Source organism: Accipiter gentilis, chromosome 2 (assembly GCF_929443795.1).
Source record: "Accipiter gentilis chromosome 2, bAccGen1.1, whole genome shotgun sequence".
NCBI lineage: Eukaryota > Metazoa > Chordata > Aves > Accipitriformes > Accipitridae > Astur > Astur gentilis.
In genome coordinates this window covers 7814811-7840853 of record NC_064881.1, presented here as the reverse complement: position 1 = coordinate 7840853, position 26043 = coordinate 7814811, and the positions used below count along the sequence as shown (strand labels likewise).

The 26043-nt window shown below is 38.4% G+C and overlaps 1 protein-coding gene across 1 annotated transcript in view; it reads right to left on the bottom strand.

The window, feature by feature from the left end:
* The window catches only part of ASXL3 (ASXL transcriptional regulator 3), a 131531-nt gene that overhangs the window by 20932 nt on the left and 84556 nt on the right, over positions 1–26043 (bottom strand). Inside the window, 2 exon segments of the mRNA XM_049825910.1 lie at positions 20318–20481; positions 25056–25175. Of these exon segments, the coding sequence (XP_049681867.1) occupies positions 20318–20481; positions 25056–25175 (284 nt within the window).

The window sequence follows — 26043 nt, the reverse complement described above, 5'->3', positions numbered from 1 at the left end:
TCTCTTTTAAAGTCCCTCCTTTTTAAAATAGGCTACCTACTCAGATTACTTTAGCCACCCAAATACAGATGTAAGCAATAAATATTTATAGCTATCAACTATCTTAATAGAAAACACTGACCTTAGGCCTGAGACCTTTTCAAAGCTTGTGAAGTAGTATGTCGAATGGGAGAAAGAAAGTGCAAAAGTAAGTTTGGCCCAATTGTGCTGGTTTGCGCTGGGATAGAGTTAATTTTCTTCACAGTAGCTGGTATGGGGCAATGTTTTGGATTTGTGCTGAAAACAGTGTTGATCACTCAGGGGTGTTTTCATTCCTGCTGAGCAGTGCTGACACAGCGTCAAGGCCTTTTCTGCTTCTCACCCCACCCCGCCAGCGAGGAGGCTGGGGGGGACACAAGAAATTGGGAGGGGACACAGCTGGGACAGCTGACCCCAGCTGACCCAAGGGGTATTCCAGACCGTATGACATCATACTCTGCATACAAAGCTGGGGGAAGAAGGAGGAAGGGGGGGACATTCGGAGTGATGGCGTTTGTCTTCCCAAGTCACCGTTAGGTGTGATGGAGCCCTGCTTTCCTGGAGATGGCTGAACACCTGCCTGCCCATGGGAAGTGGTGAATTAATCCCTTGCTTTGCTTTGCTTGCGTGTGCGGCTTTTGATTTATCTATTAAACTGTCTTTCTCTCAGCCCACGAGTTTTCTGGCTTTTTGCCTTCTGATTCTCTCCCCCATCCCACCAGGGAGGAGTGAGCGAGTGGCTCTGCAGGGCTTCATTACTGGCTGGGGTTAAACCACGACAACCAGTTCACAAACAAGTCTCCAGGTGATACTATCAAATATCTCTGTAGACCACCAAAACTGGATGCTTGCCACCTGTGATCATTGGCTTCAGGCCACTACTTACACTGTTCTTGTGATTCTTTGAGGGGATGAATAGAAGGGGTGACTGCTAGCAATCATAACGAAAACAATATCCAAACTCATACTTTACAAACTATCATTTGATGACAAAGATTAATATTTGCTATTAATGATTTCTATAGTGTTAGTGCCAAAGGCATACGAGCCTAGACCCTACAGCTCCATACAAATGCAACTTAAAAAGTAATACAGGGTGGTGGCATTACTGTCTGGAATTCAGCTTAAGATTAAAACAACTAACGTAAATGTCTAGGCATGGCCTACATTTCCAATCTCCTATTACAGTCAACGGAGGTCTAGCCGATGCAGTCAATGGAGCCTAGAGGACTATTCAGCTGACTAGCAAGTCGGCTTCTACTTTACAGTGAGACAAGTAGCTCTTCAGGCACTTTGTTCGTGTATTCACTCTATCTGTGTCATCTGTAGTGGGAGTTAGACACTTTAGCACACTTGCAGACATACGAATTTAGATGTCTTCATCTGGAGGTGAATCCTATCCTCTGTGTCAAACAGCTCAGAAACTGGACACAGGAAAGCTACAAAGAGGTAACACATTGCAATAACAGGAAAGCGTAACAAGAAAAGCACTGACCAAATTAATTCCTGTTGATGCTTATAAAGCACAACAAAAAAGATGAGGCAATGCATTTCTAAAGGCCATCTACCTTGTCATTAACTACTGAACATTTAAAAAAGACACCCTTTTTCACACAGAGCAGAACTAGATACAAGCTCTGTGGATATATTTGGACAAAAAGTTCCAGGTATGAGCAGTCACAAATATGACTCACAACAGACTATAGATTCACATCTGCTGCACTGGACACCAAAGACTACATTCCTATTCCTTTTGAAACAGCACGTTTAAAATGGGCACATGTAAATTTTAAATGGGCAGTCTCAGGCACCAGTAACTAGTTTACATGGGTGACTGTTTGGCAAGAAATTCAAATATGACAGCATGATGCACCCTTGCACACCATCAGAGAATAAAAAGCTCTCTCCTTGCTAAACCCTCCAGATCTTCATATGATCTTTATATATAGAGAAAGGTAATCCCAAAATTAGAACCTGGACTGGTAAAAGGGAGGAACCATTCCCAAGAACAGATAAAGAAAACCCAGTGCTCCCAGTGTCCAAGAGATTCGCTACCTCTAAAGGGGATTCCAAGGGGGGAATGAAGGGGAATGAGGACAACAGAGACCATCTGATGAACCTCATTAAGGTCTTCGTAGATATGAAGCCTGCAAAATCTACCCATTTCACTGGTTATTAAACTTTGATGTCCATCTACCTTCACTCTAAGAACACAGCCAGAAATGAGATTGAGTGGATCAGAAGTGATAAGGAGGCTGTAGGACTCATCATGCAACCCAGGGATCTGTTGATGCTTTTATCAGCATACAGACATATACTGGTAATGAAGTCGCGGTTTAATATGTGCTGTAGGCAGAATGCCTTTGGCATCTGTCACCCATGGGGTGATGCCCCAAGAAGGTTTAGAGATATGGAAATAGGTAAGCAAAGATAGAAAACAGCACTCACAGAGGAAAGGAACATGCTGTAAAGACAGACTTGCTAATTTGTCCAAAATTTGAATGCTGTATTTATATATGTGGCCCAATAGTATGGGCAAATAAAATAAAATAAAATACTGTTCTGTGAACCACTGCCAAAACAAGTTTATTTATAAAAGAAGGTTAAAGAAGGGGCCAATGTGATGACAGTGGTACATTTATCTCAGTCTTTGATGGTTGAACACTAATGCAAGAACTACAAATGGTACGTAGGAGGACTTGGAAGATTTGGTTGACAATCAACATTTTTACTTAATTGGCAAAATGGAGATCTGATAATTCATATGACTGATAGTAATATAAAAGACTAAAATTTTGGGGGGAAAAAAAGAAAGAAGAAATGACAACAGAATAAAAAAAAATGTGTTTCAAGTAGGCATACTTTCATAAATGCAGAATTAGTTGGGAGAATCCCCAAGAACATGGTGCTAGTGAAAAAGGAGTTAAAGAAACCTCACAGTTCTTTAAATAAACAATACTGACCACACGGAGTGCAAAGCCTCCTGCAAAGGAATAATGGGGACTGTACCATGAGACTGCATTGTCTTATTTAGGACCTCACTGTTGATCTCACAGCATGCAGGGAATGGAAATGAGGTCAACTTACTAAGCAAGAATACCACAGCAGAACATGGTATAATGGGCCAAAATTAGACACAGCTGGCAAGGGACACGTCAAACTCTGGAAGAAATAATTATGTAAGTACATTAGGAGCAAGAAGATGATGAAAGAAAAAGTTAGTCCACTGTGCAACGCAGGGGAAAAACTAGAGGGATATGGAGACAAAGCTAATGTTCATACTGCCTTTTTTGCATCCATCTTCACTACAAATCTGCTGCACTGAGGTGCTTAATACAATTAATACCAGCAACAAAAGGCAAAAGGGTAAGATCTCACCCTTGAACAAGCAAGGAGCTGAATAAATAGTACTTAAATGCATTCAAATCATTTGGGCTTGATAGACTAGCCTGTTAAATGTCGACTTATGACTCTGTTTTAGAATTGTTAAAAGATGGATTTCAGAGCAGTGAAAAGGATAACTGCAAAATTATACGTGCTAGCTATATGTATACAGGACATATGTATCACCTGTGTCTAAAGAAGAGTATAAGCACAGCTAAGGACTTACAGACTAAGCCAGCTTCAGAAGAACTCTATGGCCCCCCCACAGATAACCGATTCTTTTTTGAGATGCCCTAGGGTGTCCTAAGATATTCATATGGACACATTCTGGGCAGACACAACCCAGAACCTACAGGGGACCTATAACCTTTCAAAGAAGAAGTTGGATACTAGACTACATACCGCAGTGCATCTCAATTGACACAACAAGCCTATGTTTACATATCTTGCTTGCTCCCCCTGTCTTCAAGCTCTGGAGAATATGTGCAATGATTAAAGCACAAGATATCACACTATGCACAACTGCCTGGAAGTTAACAAGGAGATGAGCAACAGCCAACACGGATTTGTCAAGAATAGGCCATGTCAAGTCCGTCTGTTTTTTTTTTTCTGACAGCATAAAAGGCCTTGTCATAAAAGAAAAACAGCACAAGTTTTATAGCTTAACAATGCTGTGTCACATGACATTTTCTTAAGCAAAGGTAGGATATATAAATTGTAACTAGGTGGCTACAGAACTACTCAGAACTCTTTACTTAGGGAACTATTGTTTATTTATTACCAAGTGGGAGGCTGTATTTCAGGGGCATGATAAAAAAAATGGAAGGAATTTGCAAATAACATCAGTCAGAGAGGGACTGAGTATACTGAAATCTACAACTGAAATTCAGAATTCTCTTGATGCATTTGAGAATTACTTTGGAAACAATAGAGATAAGCAGGGCATTGGAATAGTGGCAAATGCAAAGTTGCAGACTTGTGTAGTAATACATAACTAGAGAAATACAAAATGAAGAAACTAAGTGGCTATGCAATGCTTCTGTAGAAAAGTATTTGTGGCTTATGAGCACATGGGCTGATCACAAACTGAATATAAGTCAACTTTGCTATAAAATTGCAAAGCAGATGAGCACAACACTGGAAGTTATAAATGGGACTACTGTGTAAAAACACAGCAATCAGTTCTGCTCTTCTTGGTGTTACTTATCACTTGAGCTGGAGTAGTACGTTCAATTTTCATTGTTGCAACTCAAAACTGGTACAAAGTCCAAAGGAGAGAAATGAGGCTGAGCACAGATTTAAGGTCCTAGATCTACAAAGACTGCATTATTAGGGCTGCTTCTCAGGAAAAAAAAACGGAGAGGGGGAATGGGTTACCGCCTTCATGTTTGAAGGCTATTTCAAAATGAACACAGCAATCTCCACGCTTTCCACATAGATGCTGAACTGAACAAAGAATAGCAGTCAGAATTGCAGCAGAAGAGATTCAGATTAGACACTGAGGAGAAAACCTTCTAACAGTGAAAACAATGAAGCACTAGACTTACTTGGAGAGGCTGTGAATTCTCCATCACTGAACAGCCAAAAAACCTTTCAGACAATATCTATCAAGAAAAACAGACATTGTTGATTCTGCCTTAGTACACAGAAGACTAGATAAACTGTCCTTTCTTTGCATATTTTCTATGTCAACATATAAAAGATGCTAAGGAAGTTTAAAAATAAATTACCAACAGAGTGTTTCACAGTTTACAAAGCTAAAGGATGGTATATCAAATTGCCATTATTACATCATCATTAAAAAGAAAACTAAAAGTACTCTTGCATGTATTTCTCTTCTGACCAACTGCCATCCTCCTTTTCTTAAAGAAAGGTGCTTAAGTCAGTCCTTGCATTCTGTCTTCAAGGCCTCTAGCCTCTTAATGCGCTTCCAATGGAGTGACTCTATGCAAGCTAGTGTAACTGACCACAGCTCATGATTCATATCTGAAACAACCACTCATTTAGACAGAATGACCTACAAAACCACTGTGATTTTATAAGATAATGGCTTAGCTTTGCCTGCATGCAATTTAAACCATAGATTGTAATTAGTTCCAAAGTATCTTAAATGGATGTCATGGCACAGAGCATTGCACTGTCTTCTGGCTCTGCTTGTATTGCAGACACACTCTCAGTTTCTGGAACCATCTTTCTCAAACACAAACCTGTCATATCAGCCACCACAATTATGCTTCACGATGGCTGGAAGGAGCCTTACTCACTCATCAACAACTCCTGCTAGCAGTTGATAGCTTGAGTCATACTAAAAGCCCAGGTAGATACTTTCTGTTCTTGAGGCTGTGTGTGGCATCCCTGTAGAACAGACTTCTCATTAAGCCCAAGAGCCAGAAATTATCACTGGGAAATACAGAATGGCTGCAGAGGGTAGTATTATAAGGCCATATGCTTTGTCCATACCAATGTTTTCTAGAAAAAAATGTTACCATCACAAAATGGACAAGGCATTAAAAAGGGGAACAGAAATTATTACTATATGTGCGCATCAGTCTCTGGATTGTTTAATTTCTGACTGACACATTCTTCAGAAACTCAACATATGCTTGCACTTATATAAGCCTAAATTCTATATAATAATGCTAAACAATAATTCTTCTGTTCATTACTTTGGCTAATGATCTTGGAACCAATTATGTCATGGAGTACTCCACAGCTAGAGCTCTCCCTGTCAAGTAATAGTTGGCAATTACAAAACTCAACTTTTACCCATCTGAAAAAAACTTTTAAGTGAACTTGCATGTATTTCTAGTATTCCATTGAGGAAGTTTCTCCATTTCCTACAGAATACCACTGACTGTTCAAGTATGCCATTACCTATCTAAAAGTAATTTTTCCACTTCTACAACTAGTATTCAAAGAGATTGTGATAAATGGGACCAAACTGAAAGTATGTTCTAACAGTTGGCAAGTCTATAATAGAGGAGTGTGAACGTGCTTGGGTAAGAAAAGGAAAGGCAGCTGTAGTTGTCACAAAAACCCTGTAAGTTCTGTTAAACAATAGCTGCATTTCTGATTATAGGGTTTCTGCTACACAGTTCAATGTTAAGCAAAGATACTATATTTTTCAGCAGTCAGTAATATGTGAGTGGTACAATATGGTAGTGATATCAGATAAAATCAGAGGTTGAACTAACCCTTGATAACTGCAAGGAACAGATCATGTAGATAAAGCTTGTGAAAGATCACATAATAGCCAATTACTAAGAAAGCTGTGAAATAGAAGATTTCTATTTCTATTTAGCTTAGTTGGCATAAGACTGAAAAAGGGGATTTTTATCTTCCATAAATAGTTCAGTCCATTTGATGTAACTGTGGCTACTACTCATATATATGCATCCACCATCTTCTATTTATATCAGTTAAACTCTGCCAGCAATCAATGCTAACTTTTAGTATGCAAAAGACTTCCATAGGTTAGTTGCCTATTGTATGAAATACAGCACTTGATTGTTATTAAAGTTGCCACTCTTCATATTTCATTTGGTTCTGGTAGATTAAAAAGCCCAAATCCAGTAATTTTTCTTCAGAATTTTTTTTTATGGCTCATGTAAATTTTGGTGCCCTTTTCCAGATTTCTTTCCACAGCTTCTGAAATGAACTGGCCATGCTTAATATTCAAGATGATGACTTAATACTATTTATTTAATGAAAGGGTATTTTCTTTAGTGCAGCCTCCCTGGTGTTGTTGCTTTAAGGTTGACTGAACAGATGTTTCTGCTGAGCTGTCCATAATCATGACCATATCTTCTTTTCAAATCTGATTTAGAAACTAGCACTGGAATAACCCACATCATTACTTCCAGTGCAGAATAGTGTATGCTCTCCTACACTAAATCATAGAATCATAGAATGGTTTGGGTTGGAAGGGACCTTCAAAGGTCATCTAGTTCCAACTCCCCTGCCATAGGGAGGGACATCTTTCACTAGACCAGGTTGCTCAAAGCCCCATCCAACCTGGCCTTGAACACTCCAGGGATGGGGCATCCACAACTTCTCTGGGCAACCTGTTCCAGTGCCTCACCACCCTCATAGTGAAGAACTTCCACCTTACATCTAATCTAAATCTACCCTCTTTCAGTTTAAAGCCATTATCCCTTGTCCTATTACTACATGCCCTTGTAAAAAGTCCCTCTCCAGCCTTCCTGTAGGCCCCCTTTAGGTACTGGAAGGCTGCTATAAGGGTCTCCCCAGAGCCTTCTCTTCTCCAGGCTGAACAACCCCAACTCTCTCAGCCTGTCTTCATAGGAGAGGTGCTCCAGGCCTCTGATCATCTTTGTGGTCCTCCTCTGGACCTGCTCCAGCAGGTCCATGTCCTTCTTATGTTGGGGGCCCTGAGCTGAACGCAGTACTCCAGGTGGGGTCTCATGAGAGTGGCCCCACTGCCATCATTAAACTTCAATGTCTAGCTTAGACTTCCTTACTATAGAACTCCTCAGTATTGGATTACCTCTGAACTTTTGGGTAAACCTCACATGGTAAGGGAAACGACCACAAAAAGACAGAGCTCAAGAGTCCACAGGAAGTACCTGTAGGTTTGATAGATAATTTGTAATTCCCTCAGAACTGGCAGGGAAGCAGAGTTTGGGGATCCAGAAAAAGGAACTATATGGGGATAAACCAGTGGGACTACCAGGGCCTGGAAGAAAAAAACTGTGTGAGGGGCCCCAATAGCAAAGTTGAGAACAGCAAAACAAAAACATCTTGAATGCAAGTTGCCACACAATGAAAAGCAAAATAAAGCCACTGGACTTCAATAAATTATTGGATTAGCAGCTGCACAAGCTTGATTCAAGACATTAAGAATTCTGTAAATTCTTTACAGAAATGATGCTAGGGCAGAATACACCCTTGCAAATTATGGCAGTTTAGGAAAAAAAAAAAAAAAAAAAGAGACAGGAACCTATGAATGTATCATCTTAAAGCACAAGCTTTTCATTAATCTCCAAGACCAGGAAGAATCATATTGAAAGTACTAACCTGGCTGTGTTATTAAACTATAATAATACACTTCAGATGGGGATAAAAATCAGAGGCCAAGCAAAAAATGAGATATTCTAACAAAGGAAAACAAGAACACTAACAAATCATCTTAAATCACATTAAAGAGCTAGCCTGTTACTGAACAGCTAACATGCTATGTTTGTACTTCTCCAGGTCTTCACACATACAGAACGTAGATTTCAAATCCTGGAGAAAAAAAAAAAAGGGGGGGGGGGGGGGGGGGAAACTAATGCAACAAAGAACCCAGAAGATTACAAAGAAATAAGCATCAGCCAGGATGGAGCTCTCAAGAAGAAATCATGACATCAGTCTAAATGCTTTCTCTGATAGGTCTGAGGAAAAAGCAGTAAATATCACCTAGAGAATCACACATAGAATCATGGGGTTTGGCATGACCTCTAGAGGTCATGAAGTTTTCAAAGCCATTCCACTTAGAGCAGCTTCTTTAGGGCCTTGCCCCCTTGAATTCAGAGTATCTTCAAGAAGAGAGCTTCCACAGCCTCTGTGGAAAACCTCTTCCAGTGCTTAACTCCTTTTGCTGTGAAAATATTTTTCCTGATAATCAGATCAAAATTTCCCATGTTTCAGCTTGTTTCCATCACCTCTAATGCTATTATTGTGTGCTTCCAAGAAGAGCTCCGTCTTCTCTACAACCTCCCATTAGCTATCTGCGAACTGACATGAGATCCCCTTGCAGTCTCCTCTTCTCCTGTGTGAACAAATCCAGCTCTCCTGTGCTACGGCCCCTTAACTGTCTAGGTAGCCCTCCACTGGACCTGCTCCAATATGTCAATGTCTTTCTTGAAAGAAAGGTTATCAAAATGATCACTTCTCCTGACCTGCTGGCTATGGTCCTGCTCATTCAGCCCAGGAGACTGCCGGCCTTCTTTACTGCCAGGGTGCAATGCTGGCTCTTATTTAATTTGCTGCCTAACAAGACCTAAGGGTTCTTTTGCCCTTTTTTGAAGATGGGTGCAACATTTCCTTTCTCCAGTCATTGGGGACCTTTCCTGACCTCCAGGACCTTTCAAAGATGGTAGACTGTGGCCTTGCAAAGATATTACCCAGCTCTCAGCACCCTTGCATGCAGTCTGTTGTGTCCCATGAATTTCTATGAGCCAAGTTCTTGCAAGTAATCTTGACTTGGTCCTTATCTACTGCTGGCAGTTATCTTCTTTGAATGCTTTTACAAAGCTCAGAGGCCTGGGAGAACTTGTTGGTGAATATGGAGGCAAAGAAGGCATTATGTCAGCTGTGTATGTGTTCATAGTCATTAAATCACACACCCCATTCAGCAATGGTCCCAAATTTTCTTTGTTCTGTCTACTACTACTTATTCTTTGCTCCCCTCAGGATCTTGAACTCCACAGTCACTATAGCTACGGCTAGCATGGTCATTTATTATACCCCCAACCAGATATTCTATGCTATTGAACAGATATACCTGTGCATCACCCCCAGTTGCCTACTCCATTACCAGAGTCAAGAAGCACCCTGCACTCTCCAGAAATCTTTCTTTTTGTATTCCATTGTGTTGCCCTTCTAGCGGCAACAGGGAGATTAAAGTCTCCATTAGAACCTGGACTGTGATACAGACTTCCTCAAGTTATTTAAAGAAGAGTTTACCCACTTCCTCACCCTACTGAAGAATAAGTTGAGGTTAGAAGGGACCTCTGGAGGTGGTCATCTTATCCAAGCCCCCTGCTTAAGCAGTGTCACCTACAGCCAGTTGCTGAAGACCATGTCCAGATGGCTTTTGAGTATCTCCAAGGATGGAGAATCCACAACCTCTCTAAGTAACCTGTGCCCTCACTAAAAAAAGTTTTACCTTATGTTCATATGGAACCTCCTGTCTTTTGGTTTGTGCCCATTGCCTCTGGTCCTGTCACATCCTTCTTTCAGGTATTTATACATATTGGTAAGATTCCCTCTCATCCTTCTCTTCTCTAGCCTAAGTCCCAGCTCTCAAAGGCCTTTCCTCATATGAGAGATGCTCCAGTCCCTTAATCCTCTCAGTGGCCCTTCCCTGTAATCTCCAGTAGCTTCATTTCTCTCTACTGGGGAGCCCAGAACTGGACAAAGTACTCTAGGTGTGGCCTTTCCACTGCTGAGTTACATCGGATGGTCTAGCAAACTCCCATCACAACGACGTCCATGCCACTCGCCTCTCCTCTGACCCTGACCCCTAAGACCTGAACCAGACTGCAATCCACCCTACAGAAGAGCTCCATACACATACACTGCTCCCCTTGAGGGCAACCACTTCCCCTGTCTTCTCTACCTGTCTTTTCTCAAGCAAATTTTCATCAATGGTTTTGATATACATTTAAAAAAAGGGAAACAAGTGCAGAAAAAGGCACAGTATAATATTGGAGAGGAGCAAAAAAAAGGGAGGGAAATGAATAGTAAAGGAGTTGGTAATTACCAAGTTTAATACAAAACATTGATGATTTCAGGTCTTGAGGACACAGATGGTAGGAATGTGGAAGAAGTAATGCAGTTGGAAGCTACAGAACATTTAAAAAAATAGACAGGGCTTGCAAAAAACCACAGAGACAAAAGGATAGCAACCATTTCTTTGCCTGAAGATAAGGAACACTTAGAGGCTCATCTCAAACACAAAAATACGTGCACACATTTACACACAGTGCTATGACTTTGAAGAAAATCTATCCTTTCTTAAAACAGTTTCCATGTATTTAAAGCCAACAATGGAAAAGGTTCTAAGTTTAAAGTAGGTAAACAGGAGTACAAGAAAATTGCTTCTGACAAGATGCAACTATCAGGACCTTTTTGCTGTTGTGACTACAAAACAGTTACAGCAAAGCTGAGAAGTACACGAATGATAAGACAGATACATCCAACACAAAGGAATACACTAGACAGCAATACACAGATCTGACTTAAGAGCTGCTCCCAGAACAACAAACTCAGCCACCCCAACTTCATGTTTTAGGTAGGTGACACGGAAAGATACCAGCTTACACTATGTCTCTCACAGCAATTCTGATGTAATACAACTTGAGTGCTAATGTTCAATCTGTATAATCTCTCTTCTATGGGTCTCGCCTTCTTGCAGTAGAGCATAACCTGACCCAGAATATGGCTAAATTTTATTTAGTCCTGATTATGAAGTTATCAATCCTTGTAAGAAAAACTTGTCATTCCCAACTGATCATTGACATAACATAAACAGTTTGTCCTTGAATACAAAATGAAAAGACAGATTCTGAAGACAGATGGTGAAAGTAATTCTGAATATTACTTTAGTCCTTTAAAAAATATCCAGACTAAACTTAGAAGTAAAGCATCAAAGGATGAAAAAGAAAATATCCACTACTATAGGAATAATTGCTTCAGACAAGAGAAGAAAAGGAAGAAGAGTCTTTTAAAGAAAGAAACAAAGACCTTTTCCATCTTCAGTAGAATGGGAAATATGCCGAGTGAGACTGAAGACTTGCAAACATATGTTTTCAAAATGAAATGTGACTTGTTAATTTAGACCTTGTCTAAATCAAGAAGACAAGTGGGATAGCTATATTCATTCCAACACACTGTAGTGTCAAAAAAAGACAATAGAATCCAATCTGGTTGAGCTCAGATGCAAGAAATTAAATGAAGAATTTAAGGAGAATAATAAATCTGGCAAAAAGAAAAGGTAAAGCATGTTTTAAAATGAAGGAAAACCCAAGTAAAATATAAGGAAAACCAGAATATCCAGCAAGCAGTACCTTCTAACTGCATTCAAATTATAGAAATTACAATTAAAATTTATTTTTCTATTACATGGTTCATACAAATACCAATCCCAAGCATGTCAGAATATGCAACAAACAGCAAGTATTTATAAAGGTACTAAAAGGGGCACATAAGCCTGTTAAAAAAAGGTAAAATAGAAAAACATAGATTGTGATCAAGGCAAGCATGTATGAAACTTGTTTAAAAAAAGATGCTTGGAGACTTTGACAAAGTAAAACATTATTAAATTATCCAACAACGCTCATATATTGGGGAAGGTGCAGAAAAAGACATGTAAACAGCCAGGGTACACTCATCTAGCTTTTGATAAAAATAAGAGACATATGCCTTTGACCCCGGGAAGCAGCAGGTGAGGGGATGTTACATGTAAACACCTAAAATTAGTCAGTCATTTTTTATGAGTGTCATAAATGAAAACCCTGCAGCCAATGCCTTTTCTCTAGGCATTAGAAAACATTGCCTTCCTATGCAAAAAAAAAAAAAAAAAAAAAAAAAAAAAGGCTGTATGTCCTTAGCACAAGAGAGAACAAGCTAAAGGAAATTTGAGTTTAAATAATTCGAAGACAAAAGAATCACAATGTTCTGAAATAATTAGGAAAAAGACCCTTGACCTCTTTTTCCCTTTTTTATTTAAGCAAACAAATGTACTGAAAAGGGGGGGGGGGGGGTGGAGAGAGAGAGGAAAGAAGGGGGGAGAGGGAAAGAGAGAGAAAGAAGGAGAGAGGAAGAAAGGATGAAGAGAGGAAGAGAGATTGCAGAAGAAGCATGGATGGATCACTTCTGCTTGCTTTTATTTTCACTGCACCTGCATCCAACATCCTATTTCAAGTCCTTGGCTGTCTTCAGATTCAGAACTGTAAGGAATATTCTGTTCTCCATCTAATTCTAGTGCAGCCCTACAGTGGCAACACTGGAGGCACTGCAGACCAACTCATATCACTTAATTAATAGCACTCTGCAAGGAAGGAACAGTTGAAACACTACACACCGCAGTAGTGCAATGCATCATTAATAGCCACATAATTTGAAGCATGCTAGTCCCTTGTGTCCATGTATGTTACCATTTATGTCCACATATTAGTTATATTCTCATAACACAGCTCCTAGCACAGTGTCTTTTAAAAAAGGCACTTGTGCAAGTACTTTCCCACTGGAAGGGAGGTGTTTTATCTATCCTTTTTAAAGTATTAGTAATTCTGTCAAATGTAAATGGAACTGGTACTACATACAAGGTCCTCTTTTTTTTAAGCACTAACAGCTGTGCACTGTACTTTATAAACTTTGTTTGGAGAGAAGGAGAGGGGAACAAAAGCTTCACTAGTTTGCACCAGAAGAACAACGCTGAGTGCAGGGGCTCTCACATACCAGAAGGACTTACGGAAAAGGATGCTGCAGAGACAGCTGTGGCTCTTGTATTTTCAGCTTTCAGCAGGCACAGCACCATTGCTGTGCCCTACTAGATGTTCTTAGTTGAGCCTTGCTACAGACAAAAGCAATTGCAATAGTTCTGCTAACACCTCTGCAAAACTTGTTCGTAAAGGTGAGACATGCTTTAAGCATGACGAGAGCTTGTAGCTAGGGCTTTAGAAATGAAACAAGAACTTCCACAACATGGATGCGGCATGGTGGAAAACACTGATTCACACTTCTGAAATACAATGACCAAGCCTGCAGAAATATAAAAGCATGACACTTAATCAAAAATGTAAAGCTTCCTATTCACATATGTAGAAGTACTGATATTGAGGAGGACCTCTAACGATTATTGCAAACAAGCAAACAAGAATTCCATTACCACATCAATCGGAGCAGCCAGATTGCAATGCAATTGCAGTGACCCTTACTGGACTGCGCTAGGGAAGCTAAAAGAGTGTTCCTGTAGCTAAAGCCAACAGGGATTTTGAAGTAAAATCCTTAACCCTTCAACTCATGTAAAGTGAAACTGATGTTTGTTGTTAATACATGACTGTGAAACGTGCAGATACACCATCCATACAGCTGCATTTGGTAAAAAAGGTATTAACTTGCAGCACAAGGACAGAGGGGCCAGCCGGGGGTAGTAACCTCTCTGAACACCCCTGGCTAGCTGAGCTCAGGAATCAAAGCCCCAGAGTCTTATTGAAAAGGCAGCTTAAATGTTTTGGAATTTCTTCATGCATCTAGTCTATACAATACCTATATTAAAACTACCCTATATAAGCTGCACAAATAAAGCACATTACAACAACACCATGCTATCCACATTAACCAATAAAACCAAAGAAAAAATGTCAGTTAAAGGAAGAAATGTGACATAAAATGACCTTCAATTACTACACACACAGGGGTGCCAATTTAACAGCTTTTTAAATATGGTTAGGTGAAGCAGACATATGTTACATTTAACCTTCTATTGCAAATGTTCTCTGAACTAAGTGCTTTTGTCGCCACCCTAAAACTGTTTCAGTGTAAACCTCAAACATTTACAGGAACATAATAATAAATTTTTGAAAGCTACTGATGATAGAGAATTGAAGAGGACAGCTAAAAGCTTGCAGTATTAGCAGAAAAGGCAGCTAAGTAAGATAAAGTAACCATTTAGCTACTACTACACAGTAATTCCATAGACAGAAATGTAAAACAAACATGGGAGCAAATAATACACACAGGACTAATTTCTGCTGTTTGATGTCTTATAAAGAAAATGCTGGAAACGTCCCATGGCAAATATAATCCTTAAGTACTGATGAAGTTAAGAAAGAAAACAGGAAGATGGTTAAACTGCTACAAGGAAGGAACTGTGAAAACAAAGCTTCATTTACTCTCTTTTAATACAAAACTAATATAGAGTAAGATATATTCTATATAGTATTTATTTTATTCTTTTGATTACAAAGAATAAAATAAATTCTAAGTGTCAGAATGGCAGATACCAGACCTCTCTCCTTGTCTTTTACAAGTGTCAGAATTTTGTGTATTATTCATCACCTGCTCTCCACTGCAGAACTCAAACTGATGTGCTTAGGAGTAGGAGTAATTTGTGCACATCAAAAACAACAGTTACCTTTTGTTATCATTGCTCAAATGGTAGGAACAGGTATTAAGCTGATTCATACTACATGAAAGCAAAGAGGTTTTGAAATGGAATTCTGTAGATAACCTCCCCCAAATTATTTCAAACTAAGAACTGAGAAAATCACTAATTGACATCAACCTGTGTCTTTTTTCAATGCAAGGTGAGAGGGAATCTTTGCAAAGTGATATAATCAACTCAGAAGTGCCCATATCAACCTAAACTGAGTAGGCCAAGACAGAAACACAGAACCTGCGCTGACCTTAAAATTACAGGATGCTGTAATGTTATTACATAACAACAATACTGGCACTGATCCAAGAGACAGTTACTATTTTGGGATTCACTGATTTAGAAATTAAAAGAAAGAGATTAAGGTGGGTTTTGACCCATTTTAGAATCTTTTGATTTGTATGTCAGTTTTTTTCGTTTCAGTAGATTGGCTTACTATAAACCTGAAATATTCACAGGCACTTCTGCAATACTACATGGCTTCAGTATTTTCTTAAGAATATTTAACTTTAGAATTTTGAATTTAAGTAACTACCTTGACTATCTATAAACTGTAGATTGATTCAGAAAATAAAATAGAAGTTTTTAAAAATTTCTTTCATAAAACAAGTAAAGATAAGACAAGATATAATTTTTACTAGGAAAATCCGCTACTGTTTTAAATGCTCTTCATCAGTAGGTTTTGTCAGATAAAACGGCACTGCCACCTACCACACAGGTCTGAGGAGGCTTTGAGCTAATTTTTGGGTGTTTTTGCAGTAGGAAATTCCCATTCTATCTGAAAGGCCAGGGCAGGTGCAAACCACAAGAGGCTCAGAAGAACCAAATATTACCAGATTTAATTTTAATATTACCAGGACAGGGAGCTAAATTCTCAAAGATCAGAAAGTTGTTAAGCATTTGCAGAGTCTGGGTGCTTTCAGAGCATTCAGGAAAGAACATTTTGTTTACCTCTATGGATGAGTAAAATCACTTAAGCTTTCTGCTACTGTGCAGATGAGGCAGCACTTCTCTTCTTGGAAGCTTATGACGTGGGTGTATTTCCCTTCCTTTTGCCCATACCCCACGGTTAACAGCAGCAATTTGACTGCCCAGTAGCAGCAACAAGGAAAGCTGGTGTGGACAAGATATTGACAGCTGTCGTTCCTTTTCAGCAACCTGTTATACAGACCTGTTACTCATCCTTGCACAAGATACATTGTTTAATTAATATTTAAAAGAGGCACTGATGCAGTATAGTAATCTAGATAACAAAGAGAGAAACTTCATGCTTTGAAGATGAATATTTGCTGAGAGGTGGTCAGGAAGGCTTCTGTTACATGTAATTATCAGCTTGATGTATTAATATTAGAAGCAGGTATTTCTTTGATGAAAATTCCATTGTTCTTCAGCTGTAGAATGTTCTAATTAGAGCTGAAAAGAAAAATACTTTGCTGGTATTTGTGACAACTGAAATCTTTTGTGCAGAGACTTTGCTTTCCATATAGTTTCTATACCTACATGTTTTCTTTATTGCCAGCTCAGTCATCTAGGTCTCCTGGGGGAATCACCCAACAGGCTTCTGTATCAGCTGAGCTTTAAGGTTTTTGAGCCTTTGAGTCCATATAGATTAAGAAAGAGCTGAAAATGCGGATGTTCAAATTTCAGACACGAAGTTCCCAGTATCCAGTGATGCAACATTTTGGAGCAGTCTGCTAAATAGACAAGTCTGGGTCATGGCTGCTACTCTGAATGTCTACATACTATTTCACTCTGAACCCAAATGAAAGCAAATAAAATCCTTGATAAAACATAACTACGATAACTGCCAACTTGCTCCAATTTCTTTTATAGGTATTTTGAATACAGAAAATTGCACACAGGCCTCACTGCTACTGAAATAAAATTTAAAATAATATACAACCTGAAATCAATTCCAAGTGTGAATAACTGATGATACAATTTATGTTTTCCTAAGGAAAAAAAAATGCAATGATCCTACACTTCCACTTCGCCAAAAATCTAGCAGGAGTAGGAAAAATGACAGCGTCAACATCAGCAGAGTTGTTCTCAATGTCTTCCATTGCAGGACATCTTTCCTAAGGCCCTTTTTTCCACGGGCTCCCATGGCTCTTGTTCCATAAGGGGCTCCCATGGCACCTGATAGCAACTGCAAAACTTGAAAACAAAAGGAAAACCAGAAAACACACCCCATGAAGCTCCTGACTTGGTCCTGAACTTTTTTTGAACATATTAGACTAACTAGGGTTGAGAGATAAGTCATTTATTAATAATAAACACTTGCACACACAAAAAAGAAAATCTCAACTCCCTTAACTAATGGTTTCTAAAAATGCTTATTCAAACTGACATATGCATGACAAGTTTCAGCTCAGTACGATTTAAGGAGGAGGAGTTATACCGCCCAGAAAAATGGTGTTTATGACAGAAATGACAAAGGATCGTTCATCATAGGGTTTTTCTATGTGGAACAGTAATAAAGCCTAAATGAGGCTGCACTTCATTAGTAATTTATTTCACAGATCACTATATATACACAAATAGCATAACTCTATTACATTTTTATAGTGCCATTCATTACAGTACTTCACATACTATATCCACATGACAACACAGAAATGCAGCTTTCTCTGGGGAAGACAGCAGCAGCCAACTGCAGAGCGGCGCACAGGGAGGAAACACTTCAGAGCCAGAAGAGCAGGCGTAGGAATTCTCAGGCAAAACAAGAAAAGGACAATATAAACCAACAAAACTGAACCCTCAGAGATGGACAGCTAACTCAAAGAATCGTTTTACACCATTTTTGCTTGCCTCATGCCCCATTTGATTTAGACAGTAGAAATAAATGAGGAAGACTGAATACTCTTGCCTTGTCCAGTTGGAGTGACCAACACCAGAGACTCCCACCAGAGCTCCCTGGCTGGAATTCTCTCTCCCTCTCACTTGATCCTTGAGCACTACACTAGTGTTTTCTACGTGCCACAGGAAGGAAAAGAGTACCAGTTCAATTGCTTTCATCAGTCCCTATCTGGGATGCTACTCTTTAGGTATAGCAAAGGACATATTCTAGGATATCAAGAAAAGGGTTGTGATTCTTCCGCTAGTAAGACCTCCACAAAATGAGGATTTGGTGCTATTTCACTCCCCACCAGAAAACAATCCACAAACTATCACACTTAGAGGCCAAACATCTCCATTCAACGAGACTCCTGCCTTCCAAACGCATGTTAAAACGTGGTATACAAACCCACAGAATGCTGTGAGAAGATGACAGACAGAAGGATACTTGTAAACATCTCATGACAACTGCTTTTCTGTGACTAGCTTGCCTGCAAAGTAATAGTGTCCAATTATGTAGTGCTAGGCCTTTGAAATAACACCTGCAATGTATGCATTATGTGAATACTTTCTGAAATAAAAATTAAAAAGAAATGGATTGTTTTTAACTAGTGAGGTATGATTAAACTCAACAAATATTCTCTTGATTTTCTTGCCAAAAACTGCTGTAAGAACACTGATAAGAAGGTAAATGGCTTGTTAGCTCTAAAGTCTCAATTTCTTAAAATAAATTTTAAAGTAAAAAACTTCTAAATAAGGCCCCTGTATTTGAAATGTCATTCAGGAACACTGAGATCTTTGATGGTTGGAGATAAAACATGATTTTACATAGCAGACTTTTTTTTTAATCTCTTCTGGTAAGTTAACTAGAAAGAGAAAAAAAAAAAATCAAAACTATTAGGAAAATACTTGCTGGCCACCAAGTTAAAATCTGTTTTACAGCAGGGAAAACGGTTCTCTTAAAATTTGTCAATACTGACTTCGATTGCCTTGTTGGAGCTTGAGAATAAATACATTTACATTGTTTCTCCTGTGGCTCTGGTTTGAATGTTCTTTTTCAAATATTCCATTATCAAAGTGCATATTTTTAGTCCACAACATACAGTATCTAATTTGATAAGAGGCTGAGTAAATGTGCATGAATACAATTTTTCTTTCTCTTTTTGTCCCATATTGCACTGCTTTCCCCTGTGTTACTCTGGTAGACACTAACTACTAACAGTTTAAGAAATGAAACCATGGAATTTAACATCCTGATTTAAGATGCAGGTTTTAATCAGTCATTTAAGTGACCTGCATTCTCTAGTTAATACATAAAAATAGGGATACTGTCCATCTGCAAAAAAATATAATGCCCTTTTTTGGTTAAGTTAATGCGTCTGAATTAAGTACATGAGTATTCCCCATTGAAATTGGTAAGACTGTTTAAATCCAGAAGTGAGACAAGCGTGTAAATGAAATTGTTTTGGCCTCTCTCTGCTATTTTAACTGCTAGACATGATAGAAAGGTTTTTTTTCTTGCTCTAAGAAGCCTGCAACCTGACCAACAAGTGCAGGAAGGACCAAACATTGTAGGACGCAACAAGAAATTGAACTTTTATTTCCACCCTGTTACTTCCCAAATAATTTGCCTCAACAGAAGAGATTAAAAACACACATGAGCCTACAGCCATGAGCTCTGAACAAGGACTTCCTTACAAAAGGTGTGAATGAATGGATTCAGTGCACTGCAGCTGAGCAGATGCATATGTAGGCATGCCTTAAAAGGTGAGGAGGAGAAGAAACTAACAGAATTAATATTGACCTGGACATTGCTGGCAGAGTGCCTAGGAAGATCACAGATGAAAAGAGACTCAATGTAAATAAAGTCTTGAAGATGAGAAGTTTATCTTCAACATCATAGGTAGAAAACCTAATTAAGAGATTTGGCAAGTTCAGAAGATCTGCTGGCCCATTTCCATTTAGACAAATAAGGCAGCTGCACAGTTTTCAGAAAGGAAGGAAGCAGGAGCTGGTTGATGCTTAGATATAAACGTTACACTCATTCTACATCTAACAGTTTTACCTAAGAAAAGTATGGAAATTTCCTTCTTATTCTTTCCTTGAACAACTCCTAGTCAATCAAATAAGCCTATGCAAACACAGTGTAAAAAAGTCTCATTAAAGAAAGAAATATTGCATGATGCTACTTACCTGCCTGTCTACTTCTGGAAGCAAAAGCAGGAGGTATTGTTGGAAATGCTGAGGTAAAGAAGCAAAGGTGTGTTTATTTATTAAAGCCCTCAGGTTAGTGTTCACTAGAATAGATCCTGGTGTTTCTATGTCAATATCCTCAGCTTTGGTCCATTTCAAATGTCCTGGAGTAAATAAACAGAAATAACTTTAAACATAAAAAAAGGAAGAGAGCAAGAACAATTATTCCTTTTAAGTTTTTTTGCTTTTATTGTATAATACAGTAAGCTCCAGAGAAATGGTACTCTGAGAAGGGTAACACAGCCTTTTCTAGGTGTCTTAACAGCTTCTTTTATATTCCCTGTATTGGCCTCTCAAGCTCTTACAGTATCCGTGTTCCAGTCAACATTACAGTTGACATATTCTTGACTCCCAGCTCAAGAGACCAACTCAACTCAGCAGCAGCAGAAAATTTTCCTGTCATGTCATCAACATAATTAAAAGCATCTATTTCCAAGCAAAAGGCTGCTTGATGAGGCTGATGTGAATCAACCATTACAGAGAGCTTCTCTTTTGCCGTGCTCCGCACCTGCAGGGCACTATGTCCTACATAACTTGTCCTATAGCACCTGCTAAAAAACTACCTGTGTGGGTAGACAGTGATCACAGAGAAAAGAATATTTAATGTGTTAAATTAGTGTCTGAAAACATGCACTTTTTAGAATTTTCGTAAGAACGTATGATCTAAAATGATCAACACACAGAAGGCAGCAGCAGGAATTATCAGAAGTTTAGAAAACAGGGTCTGTGAGATAAAATACAAATCCAGGAATGAGTAAGATAGCAACTTAGCAGAGTGAAGGGAAAATACATAAATGGCTGATGAACAGGGGTAAAGAACAATGTCTTCTTACTGTCCACAATGGATAGGAAAGGTAATGAGATTCAACTCTTGCACAGTAAGAAATATTTACGTTAAGATAGTGGGAAAAGAGAGCTTTCAACCACCAAGGACATGGAGACACTGGATTAGATCCATAGGGAGGCATTACAGTCTCCATCAGTGGAAATCTTTAAGAATACTAGACAAATACCTGACAGGAATGACAGGTGTGTAACTGATTTTGCCCTGTGACTGACGAACAAATTAGATGACCACTAGAGGTCCCATCTGGTCTCATTTTGTTATTATTTCTAGGTCAATATTTAAAAGATACTTTTTAAAGGTCCTTAAAGAGCAATTACTGCTATCTCCTTCAGGATATATACATACTGCTACAATCCTTTTTTCCTCTCAGTCTTAACATATTATGATACTCAATATGGAAATGGAAGAAGTGGGGAGTCTAAGTGGCTGGCAAAACTCAAAAGCTTCTAACCCCTCCGAGTAAACTCCTCCAGGTTTTGTTCTGTTGTACTTTCAAATATTTCAAAGATGCTACAAAAGGGGTCTTAACTAAATCATACACAAACTCCAGCAGAACCTCTAAAAAAGCAATTGAAAAGAATATTCCACTGCTATGAGCAGTGATGGCATTTGGCATACACATAGGACCTCTCAGCAAGGATTACAACTGACATGTTAAGAAGAATACATCTATTTTACAAATGGGGGAATTTGGGCCATACTGATTATTGGGAACTTCTCAAATACTACAAACTACTTAACAGTAACATTAAAAAAAATAATGCAATTATGTTTTAGATTTCTTGGAAGGCTTATAGTGGCCTCCTGTGAAAGGCTATAAAATTACCCACAAAATGTACAAATGAAAGAAAATGCAGCAGATTTGTAAATTCTAAAAGCTCCCCTTCAGCCACAGCCTCCCACAAACATTCTTGTAATTTCCTTTTACTTTCCAGCAGACAATACTAACCGAATGAGACAAGGGTTACTTTGCATTTCGCACAAGATAACATTTTCCAACACATATTTCCAACATACTGTATTTCAGTACAGCAAAGACTCCATTACAAACAAATGAATGCCCTGTTATAAAGGACAATTGTATGGAAGAAGTGATCATTTTCATGAATGCATCACAATAAACTGTCCTCACCATCTGTTCCACCCACTAAATACAAATGCAAAAAGAACACAGTCGCCAAGCATAACACAAGTAGTATGATGTATCTTATTTTAATGCCTGTCTGTATACTCTTTTCTTTAATCAATACAGAACACACATCTCCATCTTCTAAGTGACTCCAAATTGGAATAACATTTTTCCCAGCTAACACTTCATATCCTATGGAAAGACATACACATAGAGATGATCCAAACTAAAACAAGATATATGACTGCAAAGTCAGTAACATCCTTCAGTGGCAGACATTCTAATAGCGTGAAAAGCCCAAGGCAGTATCAGAAAGTCAAACCTAATTCTGTATGCCTGGGTCACACATTTTCTGACTTATCTGACCTACTACCATTTGCAGGCTACCATGGAGGTTTTATCAACTTGTGGAAGAAATATGTATATTATTCCTAGGATGATAGGCCAGTAGCTCACTGTGGATGCCCAGCATAGCCATACTTTAAAAAAAACAAAATCTGCTCAGAAGAACAACAAATTCTCTCTCCTGCACCCTTCCTATGGCTGATTTAGGACCTTTACTGCAGGTCTCAAGTTTGTAATCAGATTTAGCAAAGTATTTGGGAGTAGCATGGAAAGTTGTAGTCCTGTGGAATACGACAAGAGTATGCCACTACTGCATTGCTAATTGTAACTCTGAGAGGAGTTTATGACAAAACATATGCCAACATTTTTTATATTGTTTTCCACAGAGAAAGACATTTTTAATCCTTATATAGCTGCTACGAGAGTCTTGGGGGATCATGGCCCAGATCAGAAATAGAACCTGGAAGATGAGAGAGAAACTCAAACTTACAGCCTTGGAAAAGAAGAGATTAGTCTCCAACACAGAGAATTGACTATGAAAAGGATGGGAGCACCATGGCTCTACATCAAAGTATAAAATCAAAATAAGAAAAGGATAGAAATCACACAGTTGGCAGAATCAGTTAACTAAAAGGGGAAAAAGTCATACTTAATGGGAGTTCAGAAAGTCTACCAAACACAACATGCAGTGAATGTTGGGCAGATCAGCAGTTTCAGACAATCAAACGATGTCTGGAAGTGAATTGTGCACTATATAGGACACTGGACCTATTCTCAAAGATGCTCAACAACTGTTCTATTAGTATCTCAAGAAATATTATGTCTCAAGAGAAATGTTTCAGCAGGTACAAGAACAGAAACCCTTAAACCTTACACAAAGTACCCCCCATTTGGTGTCCCAAAAGGCCAGAGGATTTTTTCTGAAATCCTCAAAAATTCTAATGAATTCACTCTACATTTGATATCATTGGCCAACAGTTGATGAAATATCTGGGGATGGGGAGGAATGCATACATCAAATTATGTATCTCAGTCTTAAATGTAGAGAAAAGTTACAGGAAATAATTTAAAATTGGACATATCTTTGCATAGCAAAAGTTGTAATACTGAAGGAGTATTTTTGGTTTTGAATAATGCCATTTGATCAACAGAGAGAACTAGCTATCCAGCTGAGATTGATGAATAATCTGCAGAAAGATCATATATCAAAACGAAGTAAAATTTCATGGGAGGCTGTGATACAATAAGACTTGCAGGAAACAGTTCACCAGGAACTGGCAATAGTATATTTAACAGCCAACCTATGATATTTAGGAAGTAAAGTACCTTCAAGATATTTTACAGAATCACTATACAAAAAATAGAACTATGACAGATCATTATTAAAGAAAAACAATCTTATCACCACAAAGACAGACATTAAATAATTTTAGGACGTTCCAGCCACTACAAAATGCTTGTTTGCTAACTTTTCCAGTATGGCCACATTGCAAAATACTTCTTTAAATGATTCAGCAGTCTGCTGAATGCAAAAAGTCCTTTGTAAAAATAAAGTAAGTTATGTAATTATTCTACCTTACTTTAGCCGAGACAAGAGTCTTAGTGAACACTACATTTTCTGATCCTTAGGGAACATTTCCAATTATATTTCATGCAGAGCAGGAAAATCTGCCTATCACATGGAGCTACTGAGAATTTACTCTTAGCATCTCTTCAGAGAAAATTCTTCATTAATTACAGATCATTATCCATGAATCTTTCTAAAAAACACAGAAAATAAAACCAGAAACTGTATCTACCACTGCAAGTGGTGTAGCTTCAAAATAATTAAGGATCCAACTGAAGAAACAAATCAAGCAAAGAAAGAAAATCAACCAAAAATGATATGCCAAATCTCTATATGACATGGAATAATGCAAAAGAAGAAAAGAAGGTTAACTTCTAATAGGGCAGGTATGTAAGCAAATATGCTATTATCTTTGGGAATAAATGCGTATTAGACTGCAAGCAAATTTACCAGGAAGAAAGAATATTTGCTACACCCCGCCCCCATCCTCCAAAAAATCATAATGCAGCAATCAGAAGCTGGTTGCTAAATGACCTTTCTGCCTGCAGTTGCTTAGGTCTGTCAAACTTTAAAAAGCAACTACAGAAAAGCATTCTGGGGGAAAAAAAAAAAAGCCCATGGATTTTCCAGTTAGCCAGAAAGAAAGATGCTTTCTTGAGAAAACGTCAGCTGCTGAGTTTGAAAAAGGGACAGATAAACCAGAAAAACAAAACTTTTAAAGAGATCACAGAGTTTAGAAAAATATCAGTATTACAATAACAAGTAAGATATTTATTTCACTCCTACTCACCTAAACCAGATTTTTTTAACCTCTTTAAGTGCTGGCTTGTTTGTTTTCCAGTTGGAGACTTTTGCCCATGTTTCATCTCTTTATCAGAACCATCTGCTTCACCATTTTTAGATTCAGATCCTTAGGAAAAAATAAAACCCCCAAACATGATACTGATGCATTTGTACCAACAATCCCCCCAGCACCCTCTACACTGTAAACAAAACAAAAATAGGATTTTAAAAAAAAAAGACTCTACTTGCTGCAAGGAAATACACCTTTCTGGTCACAATACGATTCCTCATCATCAGAGGAAATGGAAGTAAAAGCTCAATAAATCAATTAAGTGCTGAAAACTAAAGTTTACTGAACACTGCATTCAATAAAAATGTTCACTGATCTAATAAAAATAGCGTTTTCCTATAATGCCCAAGAGATATCTTTAAAAATATATTAACCTCAAGTTATGGGGCAGTAAAGCCATCTAAAGGCAAAAAAAGATCATTTCTTTGTGAAGAAACATTTATAGAAGAGAGATGCCTGGAAATACAACTGTCAATTTGTGTTAAACACAGCCATAGAAATCTCTTAAAATGAAGTAACTTAACCACCAGAACTAAGGGTCAAGGTTATGCTGCAGTGATAAGCATGGTACCAGAAGAAGAAAAGCTAACAAAAGGATCTGAGTATTGCAATGCAGAATTGAGACACAAATTCACATTCACAGAGAAGCTTGCCTTTTTTTTCCCTCTCCCCTTTTTATGGCATTGAATACCAGCATGTGGTCCTCCATTAGAGTTCCAGAGCCAAACAAAATGTTACTTTGCATTCCTTTAAAGCTGCTGCTATTACCAATCGTCATTTTACTGTGTGCATTCAGTTCTTTATTAAAGAAAAATCTCCGTCCTTGAGACACCAGATTTGATAAGGAAATAAAGACGTTAAACAAAGCCACCAAGCGGAAATATTATTGCAGCAGTTCCAAATTCTGTATGCTACACAGCTGATT